The following is a 19,103-nucleotide window of genomic DNA, read 5'->3' as shown; positions in this document are numbered from 1 at the left end:
TGAATGCAGGAATCAATACTTTAAGCTTAATTTTTCATGTTTTACCTAAGAACAACTATAAAATGGTTATTGAAGCAGACATCTGCAAAGCAGCCTACAAAGAAGTAACACTGCCTTAGTGCTCACTGACTTCTATGTCAAAGCTCTCAGAAACTCCATTTAAAGCAGGACRAAGCCCTAAAGAATACTGCATTTACAAACATGGGCTCTCTACAGATGCTAGTCTACTAACTAACCTCTTAGGACTCAACTAGGTTTCCACAGCTGAAGTGACCAATGAAACAATTGGCATACAGAAAAAAAAAACCATCTGCTAATGTAAAGCACRTAGTAAGACTGAAACTCAAATTGTTATCTTTAAGTCATATTAACACATATTAACACTGAATATTTTTCAGTAAATGAAGATAGTCATACAGTACCATTTTTCCAACAAATCCTCGAAATCCCTAAAAAGAAAAGAAATGGTAAAAGTTACAACAATATGTAATGAAAACATTGAAGTTTTATTTTAAGTCACAATGAAAACAAATTTCAGAACTTTTTTTTTTTAACCTTTTGACCCCTTTTGCCTGGACATCCCATGCCGCCATATCTTCCTTGTGGTCCAGGTGGTCCTCTTGGGCCCTGAAAGAGGGAAAACAGGAATCCAATTGTGATATTTGTCTGAGGTTTACAGAAGCCGACAGCTAATTCATCTGTTAGGAAGGTCTGGTACTATGGTCCTGCAAAGGCTTCTTCCCAAGAAGTTTAGCCACAATAAAGTCCCCTGTTGACTGCAGATTAAAGAGGCTGCAACAACAGAGAAATGTGTGACCACAAGACCTTCATAATTCAGTGATCTCAAATGAAGGACCAAATATATCAGCAAAATCCTATCAAATGTTTGAATATTTTGAAAATGATATAATTTGGATTTCTTTTTAGCCATGTGCATCATTCTGTTACATCACACTTACAGTCCCAGAGTCTCCACCTGCTGTTTTGATGAATCTGACTCYCATAAAAAGGTATCACTAGGCCAGTGGATCTTAAATTCGAAGCTGCATGTAATTACAAAAACCTCATGGTGTAGAACTTACAAGCTACATTTGTGGGCCTGGCTGATAGKTTTTTTATAAAAAGTTCCTTCCTGAAAAGTATGATGAAAGTGAATCAAACACAGTCACACAGCTGCAGGCCTGAATTTGGTGTACTGCATCTCGATGTGTGAGAGAATAAGACTCTTCCAGAGCAATGTGGTCTGGATGGCCATAGAAAATCTGCATCTAATTTTGATACAACTGAAAATATGTAAAAATACACACCTAGATTAAAAAGCTGGCTTTGCCTGCCCAGAAATGGTTTATTAACAGCCCCTTCTGTGGAAGATGACTGGTTTYGGCTGACGTGTTCATTTTTTGTTTCTCTATACAAGAATTGTTTGATTTTTCAGTAAAAACTTAGGAAAAATATTAAAAAAAAATAAAGAAAACAAAAAATGKTTTTTTGTAGATGTCTTGCACAGGAATAAAAATATGTTTCCAAGTAGCTTTGCTAAGTGGCAGTTGCCCACCTATGTACATGAGCTAATCAGGCAGTTGTAATGAATGTCTCTTACCTCCCAAGAAATGTTACTCAAATTTTTATGATCTTGTCTATGTTTTATTCAAATTATTTGGGGGAATTCTCATCTTGAATATGGAATAGAAGTTTATAAGTTCATTACTGAGCTAGCTTAGGTACTCTTTCTTTCTTTCTTTTTTTTTTTCCTGCTGAAAAGTTTTTGTTTTCAGAAACAGAGGTGTTTTAAAGTCTTAGAACTTACCGTTTCTCCTTCATCTCCAAAATATCCTGCGTGGCCTTTTACACCATCAGGTCCCTGAAATTAAAAGTTAAGAGAGAATGCTATAATATTTGGTTGACCTTTAGAAACTAATGAGGATCTTTGGAAAGATTAAATGGGTCAATATATTTGCTCTTTGTATATTCTATCCCTCTGTTTATTGTGTGCTTCAGATACTGCTGAAACAATGAACAACTTGTTTTCTGATCATTTTTCTCCTAACATCCTCCCCTGATATCATCAACAGATTAATTCATTGCTAATTTGTCCCACGTCTGAATTTGAAGGTAGCCCAACACCCTGGATGCTCCAGGGTGAACGATTGTCTTCCACAGAAGGCCTCAGGAAGAGCTTTTCGAAAGATGGAGAAACTCTCCAGCAACTAATCATACATTTCAAGACAACATTGAGATATATATTCACTAACGAATCTTTTAAAGATGATAGGAAAAAAAAACAAAGAATTTTGTTCAAGATCATAAATTATCACACATAAATGCTTATTTTGCCTTCTTACGAGGAACGTTCATTGGTTTGGGTAGAAATATTCCTCAGTTTCACTGTTTCCTTCTGCTCCAAATAATTTTCATCTGCTCAGAGTCGCTGCTTGAATGTCTTCTGTAGCAAGAGCTGTCAAACATCCTGTCTTTAAGGGGGAGGATTGGAGCTTCCTCAGCGACACAAAAATGATTGCTTTAATGGATCTCTAAACAGCTCAACATTCGTCAGTGAGGATGAGCAATAGAACATACTTAGAATGACCAAAGATCAATCGTCACCCATAAGATAAAATATACCTTCTCATAACTGTGGAGATAAAGCCCATTACTTTTGACACAAGCCAGACTGAGGATTTGATCAGAAAGGAAATCTGACCTTGCAGGAAAGGAGTCTGCTTTAAAAAATAAGCCACTTGCCTCAGGTAGACTTTAGCCAGGAAATATTTCTAATCTGAAGAGTTATGGTGGAGACTTGGAAATTTCTGTGTAGAGTCCTTCTTTGTGTAGCTCTTTGTGTAGATTTTTGAAAGAGAATCTCTTCCCAGGCCTTGCAACCACGTAGAGCTCCAAAATGTCTGTGTTTCTGATTTAACATTGTTCTTTCGTGTTAGTTTTTATTATAGACCAACCATTTTTGGCGAAGCTTACGTAACCCCTCCTGCAGCATTTTATAAGAATAGAAAGCACAGTGCTCACCCTAATTTAGGAGCCCGGTAAAAAACCAAATTGTGGGAATAATATTTTAGAAGGGAACTGTTTTAGGAGTGATCTAATGAACAAAGCGCACCGTTCTGAAGCCAGGGTGGACATCTCCTTTGTCCCCTAGCTCCGCAGAGATGAAAGCTGCAGGAGGAGCAGCTCTCATGGGCTTTGAATGTTAGCGCAGGCTTAACGAGAGCTCCGAACGCTTTGGTCTGAAACAAGCCTTGCTGAGCGGAGGGCGGTCTTTCAACCTCTCATCCCATTCCCCTGCGCAGCAAAGCTTCGAGGGCAAAAAGAAGCACAGTTTCCACTCAGCTCCTGTCTGAATTCAGAGGCCCCTTTTGCAGCAGGGTAGGGTCTGGAGCGTGAAAATCCAGGCAGGCCCCGTTGCCGGGGTACCGCGCTCTGAGGCAGAGCTTCGTGCGAGTGGCTGTTTTCTTCCGCTCGGCTAAGGGTGCTGCCAGGCAGGGGAAACGCTGATCCTGGCACGGTGTTTTGTGAGAGCTTTCTGGAAGGTGGAAAGCCTTCACATATTCCCTCAGCTCAGAGAGAAATGGCAAAAGGAAGAGCGTTAACATAAATATATGTTAACTAATGTATAAGCCTGAGCTGCCTATTTCTTTAGCTGCTGGAGCTGGAAAATCTGAAGCCTCCAGCAGCAGTGGTGATGGCTGTTGAAATCCTAAGGAGCAACAAGTGAGCAGCAACATCCATTAGTGGCCAATTAAGATGCTGAGCTACAGGAAGCGGGAAAATCAGGATTGTATTTAAGGTAATACTTTATTTACAAGAGGGACATTCTTTCCACCACATTTGCACTCTTGATGACTGGAAGAAGTACATTCTTCAAGTGTCCACATACTAGAGCATGGTTTTATTTAGAATTAGTGCACACATTTGACAGCACTCTCCAAATTGTTTTGAAATTAAAAATAATACATTAAATTGAATACTGTTTAACATTACAATAATGTACTTCCATACAGCGTTTTCCACCGTTTGGTAACTACACCAAAGCAAATGAATACAGCAAAAGTGACAACCGTCTGATRTTTAGGAGGGCTCCACTGCATTCCTTAACTAGAAATCTAGTTAGTCAAAAAATGTAACCGATTATTGTTAGTTTGTATGTTGTATTTATGTATTACAGATTTCATTGTCCCAATCGATTGAGGTAGTTATCATTAAAGCAAAGGACAGATAATTATGTTTAAACTATTTTTGCTTGTTTATATTGGTTAATTTTTAAGGCCCTTGCCTGTAACATTTCACTGAAATTAGCTGGTATCTTCCCATTGACTTTATTGGAAATCTTTACAACTTAAATGAAATATAACACACTCAAGAGGTTTTGGTCCTTTGTGAAACAGATTGCTACCCTAAATCATTTCAAGAATGTTGGAAAATGAGACGCACAAGCCTTTATTAGCTACTTTCTGGTGGCTCTAAATAGAGATCTCTATCTTAAAGACCCACATTCTGGGAAAAAGCAGGCAAGCTGCTAAAGCAAAACTAGTAGAGCTCATAAATTATGAAATCTTCCCCAAACTCCATACTAATCATAACTATGGTTGATTCCTCCTCCTGCRTTGCTAGGCAGTGGGCTATAATGTCCTTTTGGAAGATTTATCAGAGTCATCCCTTAGAATATATTTAGATAGTTATCTCACTCCACCTGCCTTTTTCCAAAGCAGTCACTAGTAGACGGCTAAAACTGAGAGAACTGACTGGCTTAGATTTAAAATTTACCAAAACAAATAAAGGAGCTAAATCTTTAAGACAAGATTTTTCCTTTGTATTTATCATTTTCTTATATCCCCAAAATGGGCAGCCTCAAAAAACTGGTTTCATTTTCATCTGAATCACTCAGTCCAACTGAATGGGACTATGGGAAATCTATATGCTGCTCCATAGAGGCTGAGAAAATGAAAATCTGCCTCAGTTACCCACAGCTCTTCCTGTTGATCTGCAAGGTTATAATATCAGGCCTTCCCAGATCTCCGCAGGCCTTCCCAGAGGCAATACGTCGATGAATAGTGATTACCCTCACCAGAAGCATTGCACTCACGTGCAGAATCGTTCTATGCACCTCACACATCATGAGTTGTAGCAGAGGCAGTAAGTACTACCTGCGTGCTGGGTCCCCAAGGTGCAATTTTTCCTGTGTGCACCTAGCCGATCGTTCCAGTCACAATTCAAAGCTTGCAATACAAAGCTAGGATGTATTCTTACCTTTATCCCTTGTTTCCCTCTATCTCCAATTTCACCTTCTTCCCCAATGCATTTGCAAGCCACAGAGCAGCAGGTCCTCTCCGCAATATTGTTCTTGAAAAAAAAAAAAGTTACCGAAGATGAAACTATATATTCCAAAAATATCCTCATTGCTCTGGTTCTGCTCCCACTGGAAGCCTTCTCCATGAGAATATGACTGCACTTTATGCTCTATTAATAGAGTAAGTCCTTCATTAGTCATATTTACAAAACCTTTTAATTATGGTCTGATTCTACAGTTCTTTAATCCAAGGTCTAACCGTATATATTGGYTCTTTATCGAATAACTTACCAACATCTTGGACAGCCTGCTGGCAATATCGGTCATGTCAATACCTAAGTGAGCGTCATATTCAAATCCTTTCCCAAACTCAATGGATCGAAGTTGCTTAAAATTGGAGGCCCCTTCCAGAGCAACAGTTATAAGTGCATCCAAACCTAATTAAAATAAATGTTAATGTACATACCAGTTCCATGGAAAAACAAGGAACTAYTCTGTGTATATATACATATATAATGTATATATGTCATATCATCATATATCTGTACCAAATAYATATATATACACATATATATGCATCATGAAGAAGGGGAATGATGCCAGTTAAGACTGCAAACTGTAAAAGCTACACTCTTAATTGTATACAATTCTGTAAGTGATTAAAATGGAGGCGCCAGTAAAGGACTTAACATAAAAATCTTACTAGTTGAACAATGACTAATAACTCAAGGCTATATGGTTGATTTGGGTTATACTTCTTTTTAAATTAAATAACAAATATTGGTGGGTGGAGAAATGCTTAAATTTGAGGCAGCTCCAAGTTATTATTTCACCTACTACAGTAGTGGGTCTAGAGCTGAGGTAGACTTCAGAGAAATTGCACTGGGGTTCTAGGGTGAAGCCTAAGGAAAGAGGCAAATCCACACAGGAATATGCTAGCCACAGCAACAAGCAATACTTTTCCAGGATTTCTGACTGGGTCTTGCATCCCTTTTGTATAATTGTACAAATACAGCTAGCAATATCAATAGATTCTAATCCAAACAGACTAAATTTACTCTGATTTAAGTAAGTTCACAGAATCTAGCAGACAGATTCCTGATTCACTCCAACAGAGCAGAGAGCAGTTTCTAGCTAAATGATAGTGCACAGTCCTAGCATATGAAGTTAAAAACCAAGCAAGCAAAAAACCCCCACCCAAACCAAAGGCCCTAACATATTCTAAAATCTTAACTCAATCCCAAATTGCAACTCACTCCTAGTACCTAATTTGTTTATTGGCACAGAACAACTGACCAACAGTACAGAACTCCACATGGAAAAAAATCTTCRGTAAGCTGAGCTAACCGTTTAGGTATACCCATTTTCTCATCCTTTCCATGTGGCTGCCACAGCGTCAAAGAGGGCCTCGCATCCTGCCTGCTGTTACTGCTCTGCAGTTAGCTGCATCTTTGCTAAAAAGGCTGTTCTGCTCCATCTGGCTACCTGTGCCTGTTGCTCTTATACTCTGCCATAGCTCTTCTTGCCTGCTCAGGTAGCTCATTCTTTGCAAGACTGTTGCTGGGAAAGAGAGAGAGAGGCAGCAGACAGCAGATGTCTGTACGGGATGAACCACAGGTGAACGCCAAAGGGGACAGGTGCCAACTGAGAAGTCCTTTGTGTTTCCCATTAGCAAATTTAGGCCTTTAATCACCACCCTGTGACAGGAGAGGCAGCTGACTGTGCATCTTGAAAACAACTCTTGCAGCCAGGCTCTGCAGTTTCTTTCTCTTGCATGGCTCTAGGGAACAACCACTTGCTATATGGGCTTCCACTTTTCAGTGTTTCRTGTGTGACATGATCTCCTGTACATACCAGAAGGGCTTAGCCTATGGCAGCTTCTCCATTCCTCCTGCCGTACCTCTTTGGCCCTAGGCTCTGAAATCAGCTGGCAATACAGATACTGGAGCCTTAGGGGCAAGGTGGCAGACAACTACGTCATCTATCATATTTCTGCTCCCCTGGGTTTCTGGGTATAGCAGATTGTGGGGACAGAAGACTAATCAGTGAAACACAACAGATTAGTATGACCTATGGATGATTTCAAACGCAGTGCAGAAGCTCGGTAGATGCGAGTCAGCGAGGACTTCCCCAGTATTTGTTTCGTAATGTGTTGTCAGTTTGTGGGAAATTTAGGTAACTTTATAAAAGAGATATTGTTTCACATCATGAATCTTTAAATAGGGAAGCCAGTCTCCCTCTCCCCTCTCTGCAAATGAAATGAAATGCTTCTCATTCAATTATTAGGCCATGTGATAAATGAATCATATTCTTACTTTTCTAAAATAGATTATACCTTTCTTTTTAAGTTCTTCTGATTTTTGTTCGAGAGCTTCTAAGTCATCATCCACACCGTCTGAAAAAACAAGCAATACCTACAAAAACATTGAAGATAGATAGAATTTAAATCACGTGGAAGCAAAGAGCAATAATTGTATTTCAGCCTTTATTATACCATTTTTAACTAAAAGACTTTGCCTAAGTCATCACATTACCTTTTTTTGAGTGTCATCCACACTCTGAAATGTTTCCCAGAGCGACTGCAAGAACTCAACATTAAGTTGGGACGGTCCCTTGATCACAGCATCTGTCAGGTTGTTTAGGACAGATTCCCTGTCAATGTGGAACTTTGCAGATACAGGAGTAATGGTATTCTCCACCTTAACAGCCACACTGCTCTGTGCCTTTGACCCAACATTGCAGCTCACATCCCCTAGGGACAGGAGGGCTTGCAGAATCTCAGGGAGATGCTTTTCCAGTTTAGTCTGTCCGTGAAATAAGTAGTGGCCTTCCCTCTGTGACGAGATGTCAAATCCCACCGTGACATCCACAAAACAAGCAACTGTTGGGAAAATCATAAATAAGTGCATTAAACAACATTCTTTTCAGGAAAAGTAAAACAGGAGAAGAAAAAAAGAAGAATGAGGGGAGAGCACGTGCATCACAGAATTCAGGTGACCTGGCAAGAGCATTTGGCACCATCTGCCATCTCCATCTCTCAGGCAGATTATCTTAAATGAATCTTTAGGTCTCTAATTCATTTAGATAAATTTTTAATTATTTAATTATTTCTGGAGACAAAAGCATGCAAAGCATGTATAAAGTGTTCCAAAATCCCTAAATGCCTTCAGCTGGAAAAGTTTTACGAAATAATCAATGTGTAACAAATCTGAGGGTCTATTTTTCAGTTCTGGAAGTTGTTTTWGTGGAGGTACTTCTTGGCTCAGCAATTTGCCTCGCTTCCTTCCCCTTATTTCCCAGCTATAAACAATTGTGCTGGTACCTATTAAAATGTSAGAGAAATGTTTATTTTTAACATGTTGTGCTGGAGAGTTAACAAGAACTGCTATAGCAATCTCATTACTTTAAAGGTCATGCTGTGCCTAATGTTTAAGATTTGGGTCAACACTACTCGTCCTTTCCTTGCTTCCTCATTATGCTCTCTGCCTGGCTTCACTTTTGCTGTGGCATCCGGAACACTGCTACTAGCAGTCAGAGTAGGGGACCCAACTCCCAATATGCATTTTAACATATTTTTGTCACTGCATGTGAGTTAACTGGGAAAGCAGGAGGGAAATGAAAGCACATACCATAAAAAGGCCAGTGCTGCCACCATACCCCTCACTCAGCCATGTGAAGCAAAGACCATGTAGTAAGCTGTACTTTGAGTAACGAAGGGGATAGCAGCGATGCACTTTAAAACTCAGAAATGTAGAAGCAATTAAAACTAAAATCCTCAACCCTGGGTTGCATAATGTCGATCAGTTCAGCTTTGCAGAAATGGGAACTTAAGTACCCAGGTAAGTTAATGGGAAGCAGAGTGGGTGTGAACTTGCAGCACACTTACCAAATTCACAGTAACTGTTCCTACACAGCCTTTTACCTTGCCTGAAGGAGAAAAAGGGGAACTACCTCAAGTACCAAGAAAGGAAAGTATTTGCATGGGAAGCTGCAAGGGAGCAGCCAATACAGCACAAACGGACATGGGTGGTTATTTGTTTGTCAGTTCAAATCCTTTATTCTAGGGAGGGAGCAGAAAGAAAAAAATGCTGGTCATTTCTTTCTGCAAGTTTAGAAAGATCAGATGTATATAGCTAATTTATTCCACATAGATCGTTCTCTTCATCTGAGTCAGAAGAATTTTTCTACTCCATTTTCAGAGGGGCATAGAAGATCGGTCTGAACCACTCTAACTGGGAAGCATACTTAAAGCAGCACTCCAAGATCTTAAAACAATTTGGTTCAGGGATGCTTACCTTTTCTGCTATCATCTTCACAAATAACATCAACCAGTCTTTTTTCTATAGTCTTYAACTTAGAAAAATCATCAACAGCAAATTTCCTACTTGATGTCCCAGTTATCTGTGTTAGCTGAGAGTGATCGATGTTCCCCACACCTATGGCATATATATCAACACCTCTCTGTCTCAGGCTTTCTGCTGCTCTAGTAGCTCTACCAATTTTTCTTCCAGTAGTGATTACCAGTAAAATCTGTTGGATATTTTCATATATTCTGCTACCCCTTTCTGGTTGGAAGTATAATTTCACTTTCTGAAGTGCATTTTCAAGATCACTTCGATGTCCTTTAATTTGTTTGATGCTTTTAATTTTAAATTCTAGATCTGATCTGTTCGAAAAAGTGCCCAGGCTGAACTCTTCTTCATAGTCATTGCTGTACTGGGCAACGCCAATTTTGGTATTTTGAGCAGTGACAACCGGATCAGCCACATTTTTCACGAAGTCCTTCATCTTCCTGAAGTCTTCCTTGTCTATTTTTCTGGAACCATCGATTAAGAAAATAACATCTGCTTGCTTTGGACAGTCTGCAGAAGGCAAAGGAAAATACATTACATTAACAGAGTACCAGATTCTATTTCTATTTTCATTACAGGATAATCCTGCCTGTACCACYCATGTCCTACTAGTCATATTGACAAAAAAAAAAATCTATAAAAGTTTCAGTATGTAAAACACAATGTAGACGAAAATTCAGACATCTAGGTCTAGAATACAAAATATACTGCTGCAAGCACTTACATCCCAGAGTAAYCATAGTTACTTTGTCAGAGGAAAATGTAACCTAAGTTATGTTGGCCTAACCAAACATCTACAGGACAACGGTATACTTCATTTCAGCATCATGCAAATACCTAAAATGGTCATGAGACTCACACCCCCAAAATGCCTATTTCTTTCTACCACTGCCTAAAAAGGGAAACTACAGTGATTAAACATGACAGCTACAGACAGCTGAAGCTAGGTAAGAAAAATCCCATCCTTTGTGTATAAGACACATAACCAGCCTGCCTTCCTGGCTGACCTGAGCACTGTCATGTCTATACAAAAAGACTCTTTAGGCTTCATAGACGAGGTGCCTTCCCGGCTGAACCAGATTGCCCTCAGCACGCTTAACGCAGCCTGAAAGGATCAACTTCCGAAAAAAGCACAGCAGACACAGCTGCTTCCATGCAGAAATGCAGTGGGAGGAGAAGGCAGCGGAGGAGCAGCTACACTGCCAAAGCTGAACCGAACAAGCAGGGAACAGAGATGGGTGTAAGTTAAGTCACACTAGTCAGAACAGGTGATGGTGTCTGTATCAGCCAGATACCTATCTGGCTTTGCAGAAGCTTCCTTCAAATACAGGTGTAGGGGAAGTGGAAGTTGAGCGTAACAGCCAATAGTGAGTACACTTACGTGGTGGTGAAAGATCACATATGTCACGYGTTACATTTGCAGTTAAGTTTCTAAGTCCTTCAAAGGTATTCACATAGAAACATTTATCTTCTGATCCAGCCATTTCTAGCAGCTCCTTTCGATCTGCTCCTTCTACTCCCACTGCGTAGATGACAATTCCCTTGTTCCGTAACCGCAGGGCCACGTCATCCAGAACGGTTTCGTCGTGAGATACCCCATCGGTTATCACGATCAGCACCTGGGGAACTCCTCTGCTCTTGCGGCTGCCATGTTCCTCAGTGAAGAATGTTTCCGAGTAGGTCAGCGCCTTCGCTGTGTAGGTTGTTTGTCCTATAATGTTATCATTCTGGATAGCCTCAGTAATCTCCAGTTTTGTAGTGTATTTATTGAGATGGAAGAGTGTTTCTGGCTGATCAGAATACTTTAATGCTCCAAACTGTACTCCGTCTGGGCCAACATACGACTTGTTCACCAAAGCAACCATAAAGTCTTTCATGGTCTGGTACTGTGAGAAGTTTATGCTTCCAGAGCTGTCTATCACAAACACGATGTCTAAACGTTCCACCCTTCTGCATGCTGTAAAAACCCAGAAAAGGAAAGATTTCATGTGCAAAATTCMACAGATTATTGTAACTCAAGCAAAGCATATTAACATAGATGGCTTCTTGGTAGCATCTTGATAACAGATATTACTAGGGTTTGTGTAATATCTGCTTTGTAAAAAACAAAACAAAACAAAAAAACAGAACAAAACAAAAAAGGCAGATACCAAGAGCTTAATTAATGCCAGAATTGCAAGTCCTCTAGAAGTTTTCAAAATGATCAAAAATCCACTGGACAAGGGAAGAAGTGCACAACGAGGCACAACGATACCAACTGTCATTCATTGGTTTTGTCGTAAAACATCGTATGCAATACTGTGAATAGCTTAGTGCAGGTGAGACTCCATTTGCTGCCATATGCCCCCTTCACATATTAGGGTACAGAGTTTTACATACGAGGCTAATAATTTTCAGCAGAGTCCATGCTTTGAATCTACTGAAACTTTTGTTCCCTTTTTTCTAGGGAAGATGCACCTTCCCCTGTCCCCCATGGATGCTGCAGGTCTCCCTTTAGGATAAACAGCCCCTCAGGGTCTCTGTTTCAGGAAATGAAAAGGGTTGGAAAGTTATCCTTGAAATCACCCGCTATTATTCAAACTGAATGCCAACATAAATGAGAAGCAAGTAATAAGATAATTAGCAGCTTTGGGAGAAAACTCTTATGCCTTTAACAGTAAACACATTTAGGACATACGTTTTTGACATGCTATATCCTAGGTTCAGTCCCCAGAAATGGGACCTACAACCCGCCAAAAAAGCAAAGAAAAAAAAAAGAGGAAGTGCTTTAGGGAAATAGCATAAAAGCTAAAAACTAAAGCAGATGCTTTATGCTGGTTTGTGTATTAAGTTCTGTCAGGAGAGAGAAAGATTACAAATAGCTTCATTCTTGTTTAAATGTCCAGTCAAATCTATTTTTCAGTGTTATATGCAACATCTGGATAACTTTGCTGACAGACTAGTTTGCATAGATAGCTGTATTGCTATCAGTAAGCTGTGTATATGACAGCTTCTTATTGCTTCTGTGATGGTTAAGCATGAACTGCATGATTGCACTAATCAGAGCAGAGTTAGACTAAACTGAACATTTGCATAGTTATTAAAAATGCTACAGTTTTGCTCTGGATGCTACAGTACGGAGCTTATAAAACAAACAAATTATGTACTTAAGTTAATATTGTGGAAATATTTCTATTAGCTTACAATATATAATGCTATTCTTCCACAAGATATTAATATTCCTGAACCTCTTCCCCCCACAATCTTATGTACAGCATTTTTTTTGTCAGTGCATACTTCCATCTAGCAGAAAAATATCTAAATGTTTATGTCACGCCTGAGTTAACCGTAGCAGCAAGTCTGCCTCCTGGACTCTGTATGCATTGCTTTGAACAAGCYGGGATGACTTCCTTTCTCCAGGTTGCTCCTCAGCTTCGAGGATCGGCTGCTCCCTCTGAAGGCAGCATTCTCGCCGCCGCAGACACACAGAGCAGCACGGATGACACCTGGTGACTCRTTACATTTCAAACTTCCCTATTTGCACCTGATTTCTCACTGCATAAGCTACTGCTGCCCTTTTAAAAGTTGCTGAGAAGAAAAAAAAAATGGTGCTTAGGGTCTTGGCTAATTGTGRCAGAGTCTAAATTGCAACGGCACAAAGTTATAGGCATGTGCCTGAATGCTGGCTGCTTGGACCTCTCAGGACTCTGGATCAAAGGCCYTTGCATGGCTCATGCTTTGCTCTGGCCCCCAGCTCCTGCTGAAAAAGAGGAGTTTTGAAAGCTCAGGAACYGGATGCTGGATAGGCTTCAGTAGCGAATTTAACAGTTCACCTCACCTCATTTAAATGAGCACAATTTCCATGCCTGATGCAGTTAGAAGCTTTGAATTTCAGTTTTTACTATATGTTCCACTTTTCTACAACAGAGATCAAAATGTCCACCCACTTTAAAGTCTTTTGCAGTGTCACAGCAATAGAACAGACTTCAGTGCAACTGAGTTAGAGACAGTGCATAGCTGGTACTCGAATGTTTTTTGACTCCTATCTCATGTGTGCAAGCATAGCTGACATCTATGAGAGCCCAGAGGAGCAGGACATCTCATCTACTTCCTTCTGCAGCCCGGCCCTTTTCCCATGTACATCCTCAGCTAAAACTAACATCCCAAGTACAGAATAATCCCGTTCAAGTAGTTGGCCAAGTCTGTAAATATTATAAATACTAAGTGCAAGGCTGGCTGTCAGTATGGTTTAATATGCCTATGTTCATTTAACCTGCATGGAAAAAAAATCAAAAACCAAAACAGAATTGCTTGAGATAGCTTGTTTTAAGTAGATGCTAAAGGGTTGATAAGTGGCAATACTAGTATTGTTTAACAGAATTCTTCTAATTTACTCTGGTGTTTTTGACCAGAAAGGGCAGCATCAGGCAATATAGAAGAAAAAGAAATTTCTGGTGGGAGTACAGACATACTCTTGCCAAAGTCGTTGGTGGCAGCCTAGTTGCCTCTGGCCCCAGAGATTTGAATTCTGAGACGCAGTAGGCCCTTCTAATACTGTTATTCAGAAAAAACAGCCTGAATCATCACAAGTTCCCCTTCTTGCCTCGCATGAGGWGTGCACAGAAGTAGCAGCTGAAAGGCAGACATAGCAAGAAGACAGTAAGCAGGAAGGAGTGAGTGAAGCTTTTTCCCCTGTAAGCTTTATTCCCCTTGCAAAATGACTCATATTTTTCCAAGGAAGGTCTCTCATTTCCAAGAAAAAAAATGAGAGACACCGGTGGTCAGCTAGGCCACCAGGGTATGAAGAGAGGATGCTCAGAGCACCACAAGCCGGAATGATATCCTGGGAGACTTGTGAAATGCCGCCCCCAGAGAGAAGGGGCAGTGGGGAGCAGAAAATGTGCACAGGACAAACTGATGCAAGGACAGAGAGGCAGTCAGCTCTGCAACTCTAACACTTGGTCATAATGAGGTCAGAACAAAAYTCCCACACATGCTCACACATTGACAAATTACTAAATTGCCATACTTACGAGGTTCAGAAGGAATACTGCAAATGTCAAAAATTAGGGTATCTTTAATCCGTTTTAGAATATCAAAATTTTCAACATAAAATATCATCTCATGCTTCCCACTAATCTCTTCAAGCTGAGTTTTGTTTGCATTAAAAACTCCAACAGAATAGATAATAATGCCTTTCTCTCGGAGTGCTGCGGCAGGGGCTTTAACATCATCCTGTGCTTCCCCATCTGTGATCAGGATGAGAATTTTTTTAACCTGGGGACGTGAACCAGTACTAGCTTGAAAATATTTAGGCATGAATTTCAGTGCTTGTCCTGTCAAAGTAGTGGATTGAAGGGGAGATATCCTGTCAATAGCTCTGAAGAGCTCTCTTTTGGAGGAGTAGGTATTAAGCTGGAACTCTTCCTTTGGTTCRTGGCTGAACTGGACAACGCCAATCTGTACTTTGTCTGCACCAATATCTGTTCTGTTCACTAGCCCTCTCATGAAGGTTTTCATTTTCAGAAAATTTGTATCTCCAATACTTGCAGAACTGTCCACCAAAAACATGATATCAGCTTCCATTTCCTTGCAGGCTGTCAAGAAAAAAAAATAAAAAGTCTTTCAACTTGAGCTTTACGTTTTTTTGAGGCAAAAAATAAACATGATAGAATAACCTCAGAAGAGGAAAGAAAGAAAAATAAAATCAGTATAACCCTTTTCAAACTTTAGCTTTTAATAGCTCATTGTTACATTATGATTGTGACTAAAATACTTTACCCCCTCAGATCTAACATAGGGTAATATTAACATCATCATTTGCAATTTCATCAGTCAGTATTAAATCCCACAGCCAAGCAACTGAACAATAACAGGGGTTTTAGAAAATAAAAATCTAAAGCCTGCTGCTGGCCAAGTTTTGAAGCCTACAAAACCTGAACATTTTCCCTTCACTTCAGTGAGAGAGGACATGGGAACTTTGCTCAGCAACTTGTATATCTGCCCTACAGGAAGAGGTGACCCAATCAACAGATGGCTACACATGCAGAGCCTGCATGCTGCCATGCCACGTTTCAACACATTTTTTTTTCATTCATGTTTTATAGAGCTGCTAGAAATAAAATGGGAGTGGGGATATTTGTGCAAAGCAGGCTTTTACTTGTTTCCTGATCAATGCTGGCCAAAAAGTCACTGAAAAAGATAAAATACAAGTAAACYACCAGTTGGAGAAAACTTGTTTCTACATCATTACTTTAAACTTGGAAAACACTTTATTTGGACTTCAGTTCATCTCAACTCTAAAATATTTTTTTGAGAGATTTGGTATACCTGTCTATGCCCRATAAAAGGGGCTGGTTTGTTTGTGATAGGGAAAACAGCATGCTCAATAGACAGCTTTAGGAAAGATATGTTCAAAATTAGATACATTTACAGGCTAGGTGTTCAAGAGTGATTTGGAGTGTCTTTTACATTGTTAGTTCAGACAGAGGAATATGACAAACAGGCAAGACGTGCTTGGTGTTTYAGGAAATAAAACTTTTCATGGTATCTGCCAATACTTAAGGTACACAGAAATCACTATCAGTCTCTGAAAACTTCAGCTGACACACGACATTGTTCAAGCTAGGAGAAGATATCATAAGTTATTCAGGAAATAATTTGTCTATCAAATTAAAAGCCATCTATTTGTTTCCTGTCTTCTCAGGAGAAAGTGAAAGCRTGGTCTTACCTTCTTTGGTACAGATCTCTTGGATAACTTCATTTTTTATGTCCCTCAGTAAGTCAAAATTGTGTACAAAATACACYCTCTTTTCTGCTCCTGCAATCTCATAAAGCTGTGTTTTATTAGCTTCTCTTACACCAATGGCATAAATGTTAATCTGGTCTTCCCTGAGTTCCATAGCTGGTTCCTTCACACTGTCCTGCGACTYCCCGTCCGTGAGAACCACCAGATGGTAGGATATTGTAACTCCACGCTGCTTCCTGGCCTTTTCAAACAACGGCTTCATGTAAGCTAGAGCTTCCCCCGTACTGGTATTTCCACCTATTTGCCGGACATTTTCAATGGCTTTCATTAAATCACTCGTTGTCTTGTATTTATTAATTTCAAATTCCAGTTCTTTGATGTGTGAGAACTGCACAAGTCCAAATCGAACTCTATTCAGTCCTACGCTAAAGTGCCTAATCACTTCTTTCAAAAAATTCTTCATGTCCAAGAAGTCTGAATAGTCAAGACTCCATGAACCATCAAYGAGAAAATAAATATCAGCTTCTTCTGTTTCCTTGCATCCTACATCAAACGAGAAATTCTGTTACTTCGCTGTTGAATGCATGAACAAACATCTATTTCCCTCCCCTTCCTAATATGTAAGTAAATGGATAAACTCTCTATCTGGGAAAAGAAATAATTGGCAAACTTACCTGCCAGGTGTCTGAAGCAGGGCAGTAAGAAACGGAGCATCATTTACCCATGACTATATCACTGCTTTCCCCACAGAAAACAAAACCAAAAGCTTAGAGTTTTCAGCCACATCTGAAATGCTTTTAAAGCAACCACTTCTAGTATTTCCTAGACTTTTCAATAAGACTTTTATCAGCCATCAGAATTCATCATGCATCTTTCCATAGCCATATTAAACACTTAATCAGTATGATTAATTTTACTATTTAATAAGGTTCCATGGACCAGCTGCAGTCCACTTAATGGTCAGATAGACCACAGCTGGAAAACAGACTTAGTGCTATTAGGCACAAACCCATTGGCAATTTAAATTAAAATGTTTAAGGCTGCTCTGTTGTTATTGTTATTAATATTAGTTTTACTATTATTTCTACACTGGTCTGAAAATTTCAGCCACTTCATTTTGCCAGGACATTCACCCTTAAGATCTGCTTAAGATGGCTTAAGATGGCTTAAGATCTGCCAAAAAAACATAATGTGCACATTCTACCTTGTTTTCTAGGGCAGACTGACTGGAAAGTTAACATCTCTACAGAAATCTCATGCAGATGCATCATCTTCCAACAGATCAAGCTCTAATGGTGCCTCAGGAGGTTTATAACTTACTGCCTAACAAGGCAGTTGACATTTCTGCCAGCATTAGTCCTTCTTATTAAATAATGGTATAAATAAACGAGCTTTTAATACGACTGAAATTTAGCAGTATGCTAAAAAGTAAATTGTGAATTTCCTTTCATTTTTAAATACACATTTCTCTTATCAAAAGTTCAGGATTTGAGAAACCTCAGTCATAGTTCATGATAGTCTTCAGTTAAAACCTCTTGACCTGGAGAGAACCGAAGTTATTTGGAAAGCTTTACCTGTTTTGAGAGTCAATTTTTTTTCAGACTGGACATAGAGATTGTTTTGTATTTGATTCAAGATCTTCTTTTGAAAAAAATCATGCTGGTTTTGCAGATCCGAAAATGTCTTGAGACTGGTAACATAYTGCTCTTGAGGATACGAGGCAATCTGGACCAGCTGTTGGTCAGAAGCMCTTTCAATGCCTATGGCAAACAACGCCACCCCTCTTCTGCGCAGAAGAGCAGCAGCATCGCTCACGTTGTCTTGAGAGAGTCTGTGAGTAACCAGAACAGCTATTTGCTCTACCCCTTGCTTCCTCCTACTCCCAGCACGTTCACTAAAGAGTTTTAGCCTCGTGGTATTAATAGCTGCACCGGTGTTGGCTTCTCCCGGCTCAGCAGGAAGGTCCTGTATTTTCTGCAGAAATTCAGTTTTGTGCAAGTCTGTGTTCAGACGAAATATCACTTCTTGCGTATCAGTGTATGTCATCAGGCCAATTCTTATGCATTTCTGCTTCACATCAAAAAAGCGTATTAGGTTTTGCAGGAATTTTTTTAGATCTTCAAAGTTTGACTTCGATGTACCACGATCAACTATGAACACAATGTCAGCAACTAAGTCTCTATCACATGCTKTGTTGGAAAAAGGATGAAAAGAAAGCAATGTTAGTGGCTACCTTCTAGGCTGTTTCTATAATTAACTAACTATGGACTGTTCTGTTTTCTCAAAGACAAGGTTTTCTTCTTTATTTTAAAGTAAAACAGGTTTGTCAAAATTAATTTTCAGCCAAAGTTGACAAATTGCAGAAAAATGAAGAACCTCATTTTAAGTTGAAATAAATTACACCATTACTTAATACRTTAACATAAAAAAATCTAGGGGATACTTCATGCAATAATCGCAGAAATATTTATGGTTTTTGTCTGAAGCATGTTCTTGTAAGCTTCAATTCTTTCTTACATTTTCTGGTGTGCTGATCTAGAAGACATACCCTTAGGGATTGGGTTGGACAATGCATATTAAAATCTTTTTTCAAATATGGATTTATTTTTAAATTTCTTGATGACTCATCTAGTACATTATAAAAAATATCCCTATACACAAGCCAGTTTTCAACGCTACATGAAAAGTATGAGTTTCTCAACTGCACCCTTATGGATTGGATAAT

At 39.5% G+C, this 19,103-nt stretch overlaps 1 protein-coding gene across 1 annotated transcript in view; it reads right to left on the bottom strand.

Moving 5' to 3' along the window:
- The window catches only part of LOC146592001 (collagen alpha-6(VI) chain-like), a 40,422-nt gene that overhangs the window by 16,233 nt on the left and 5,086 nt on the right, over positions 1-19,103 (bottom strand). Inside the window, 12 exon segments of the mRNA XM_085311758.1 lie at positions 423-449; positions 556-627; positions 1,808-1,861; positions 5,260-5,352; positions 5,591-5,736; positions 7,635-7,713; positions 7,834-8,180; positions 9,595-10,161; positions 11,033-11,608; positions 14,664-15,227; positions 16,361-16,921; positions 17,953-18,567. Coding sequence (XP_085167884.1) covers positions 423-449; positions 556-627; positions 1,808-1,861; positions 5,260-5,352; positions 5,591-5,736; positions 7,635-7,713; positions 7,834-8,180; positions 9,595-10,161; positions 11,033-11,608; positions 14,664-15,227; positions 16,361-16,921; positions 17,953-18,567 — 3,701 coding nt within the window.

This window comes from Rhea americana, unplaced genomic scaffold (assembly GCF_003343005.1).
Source record: "Rhea americana isolate MKP2758 unplaced genomic scaffold, rheAme1 scaffold_35, whole genome shotgun sequence".
NCBI lineage: Eukaryota > Metazoa > Chordata > Aves > Rheiformes > Rheidae > Rhea > Rhea americana.
This window is presented reverse-complemented; position numbering and strand designations above follow the sequence as displayed.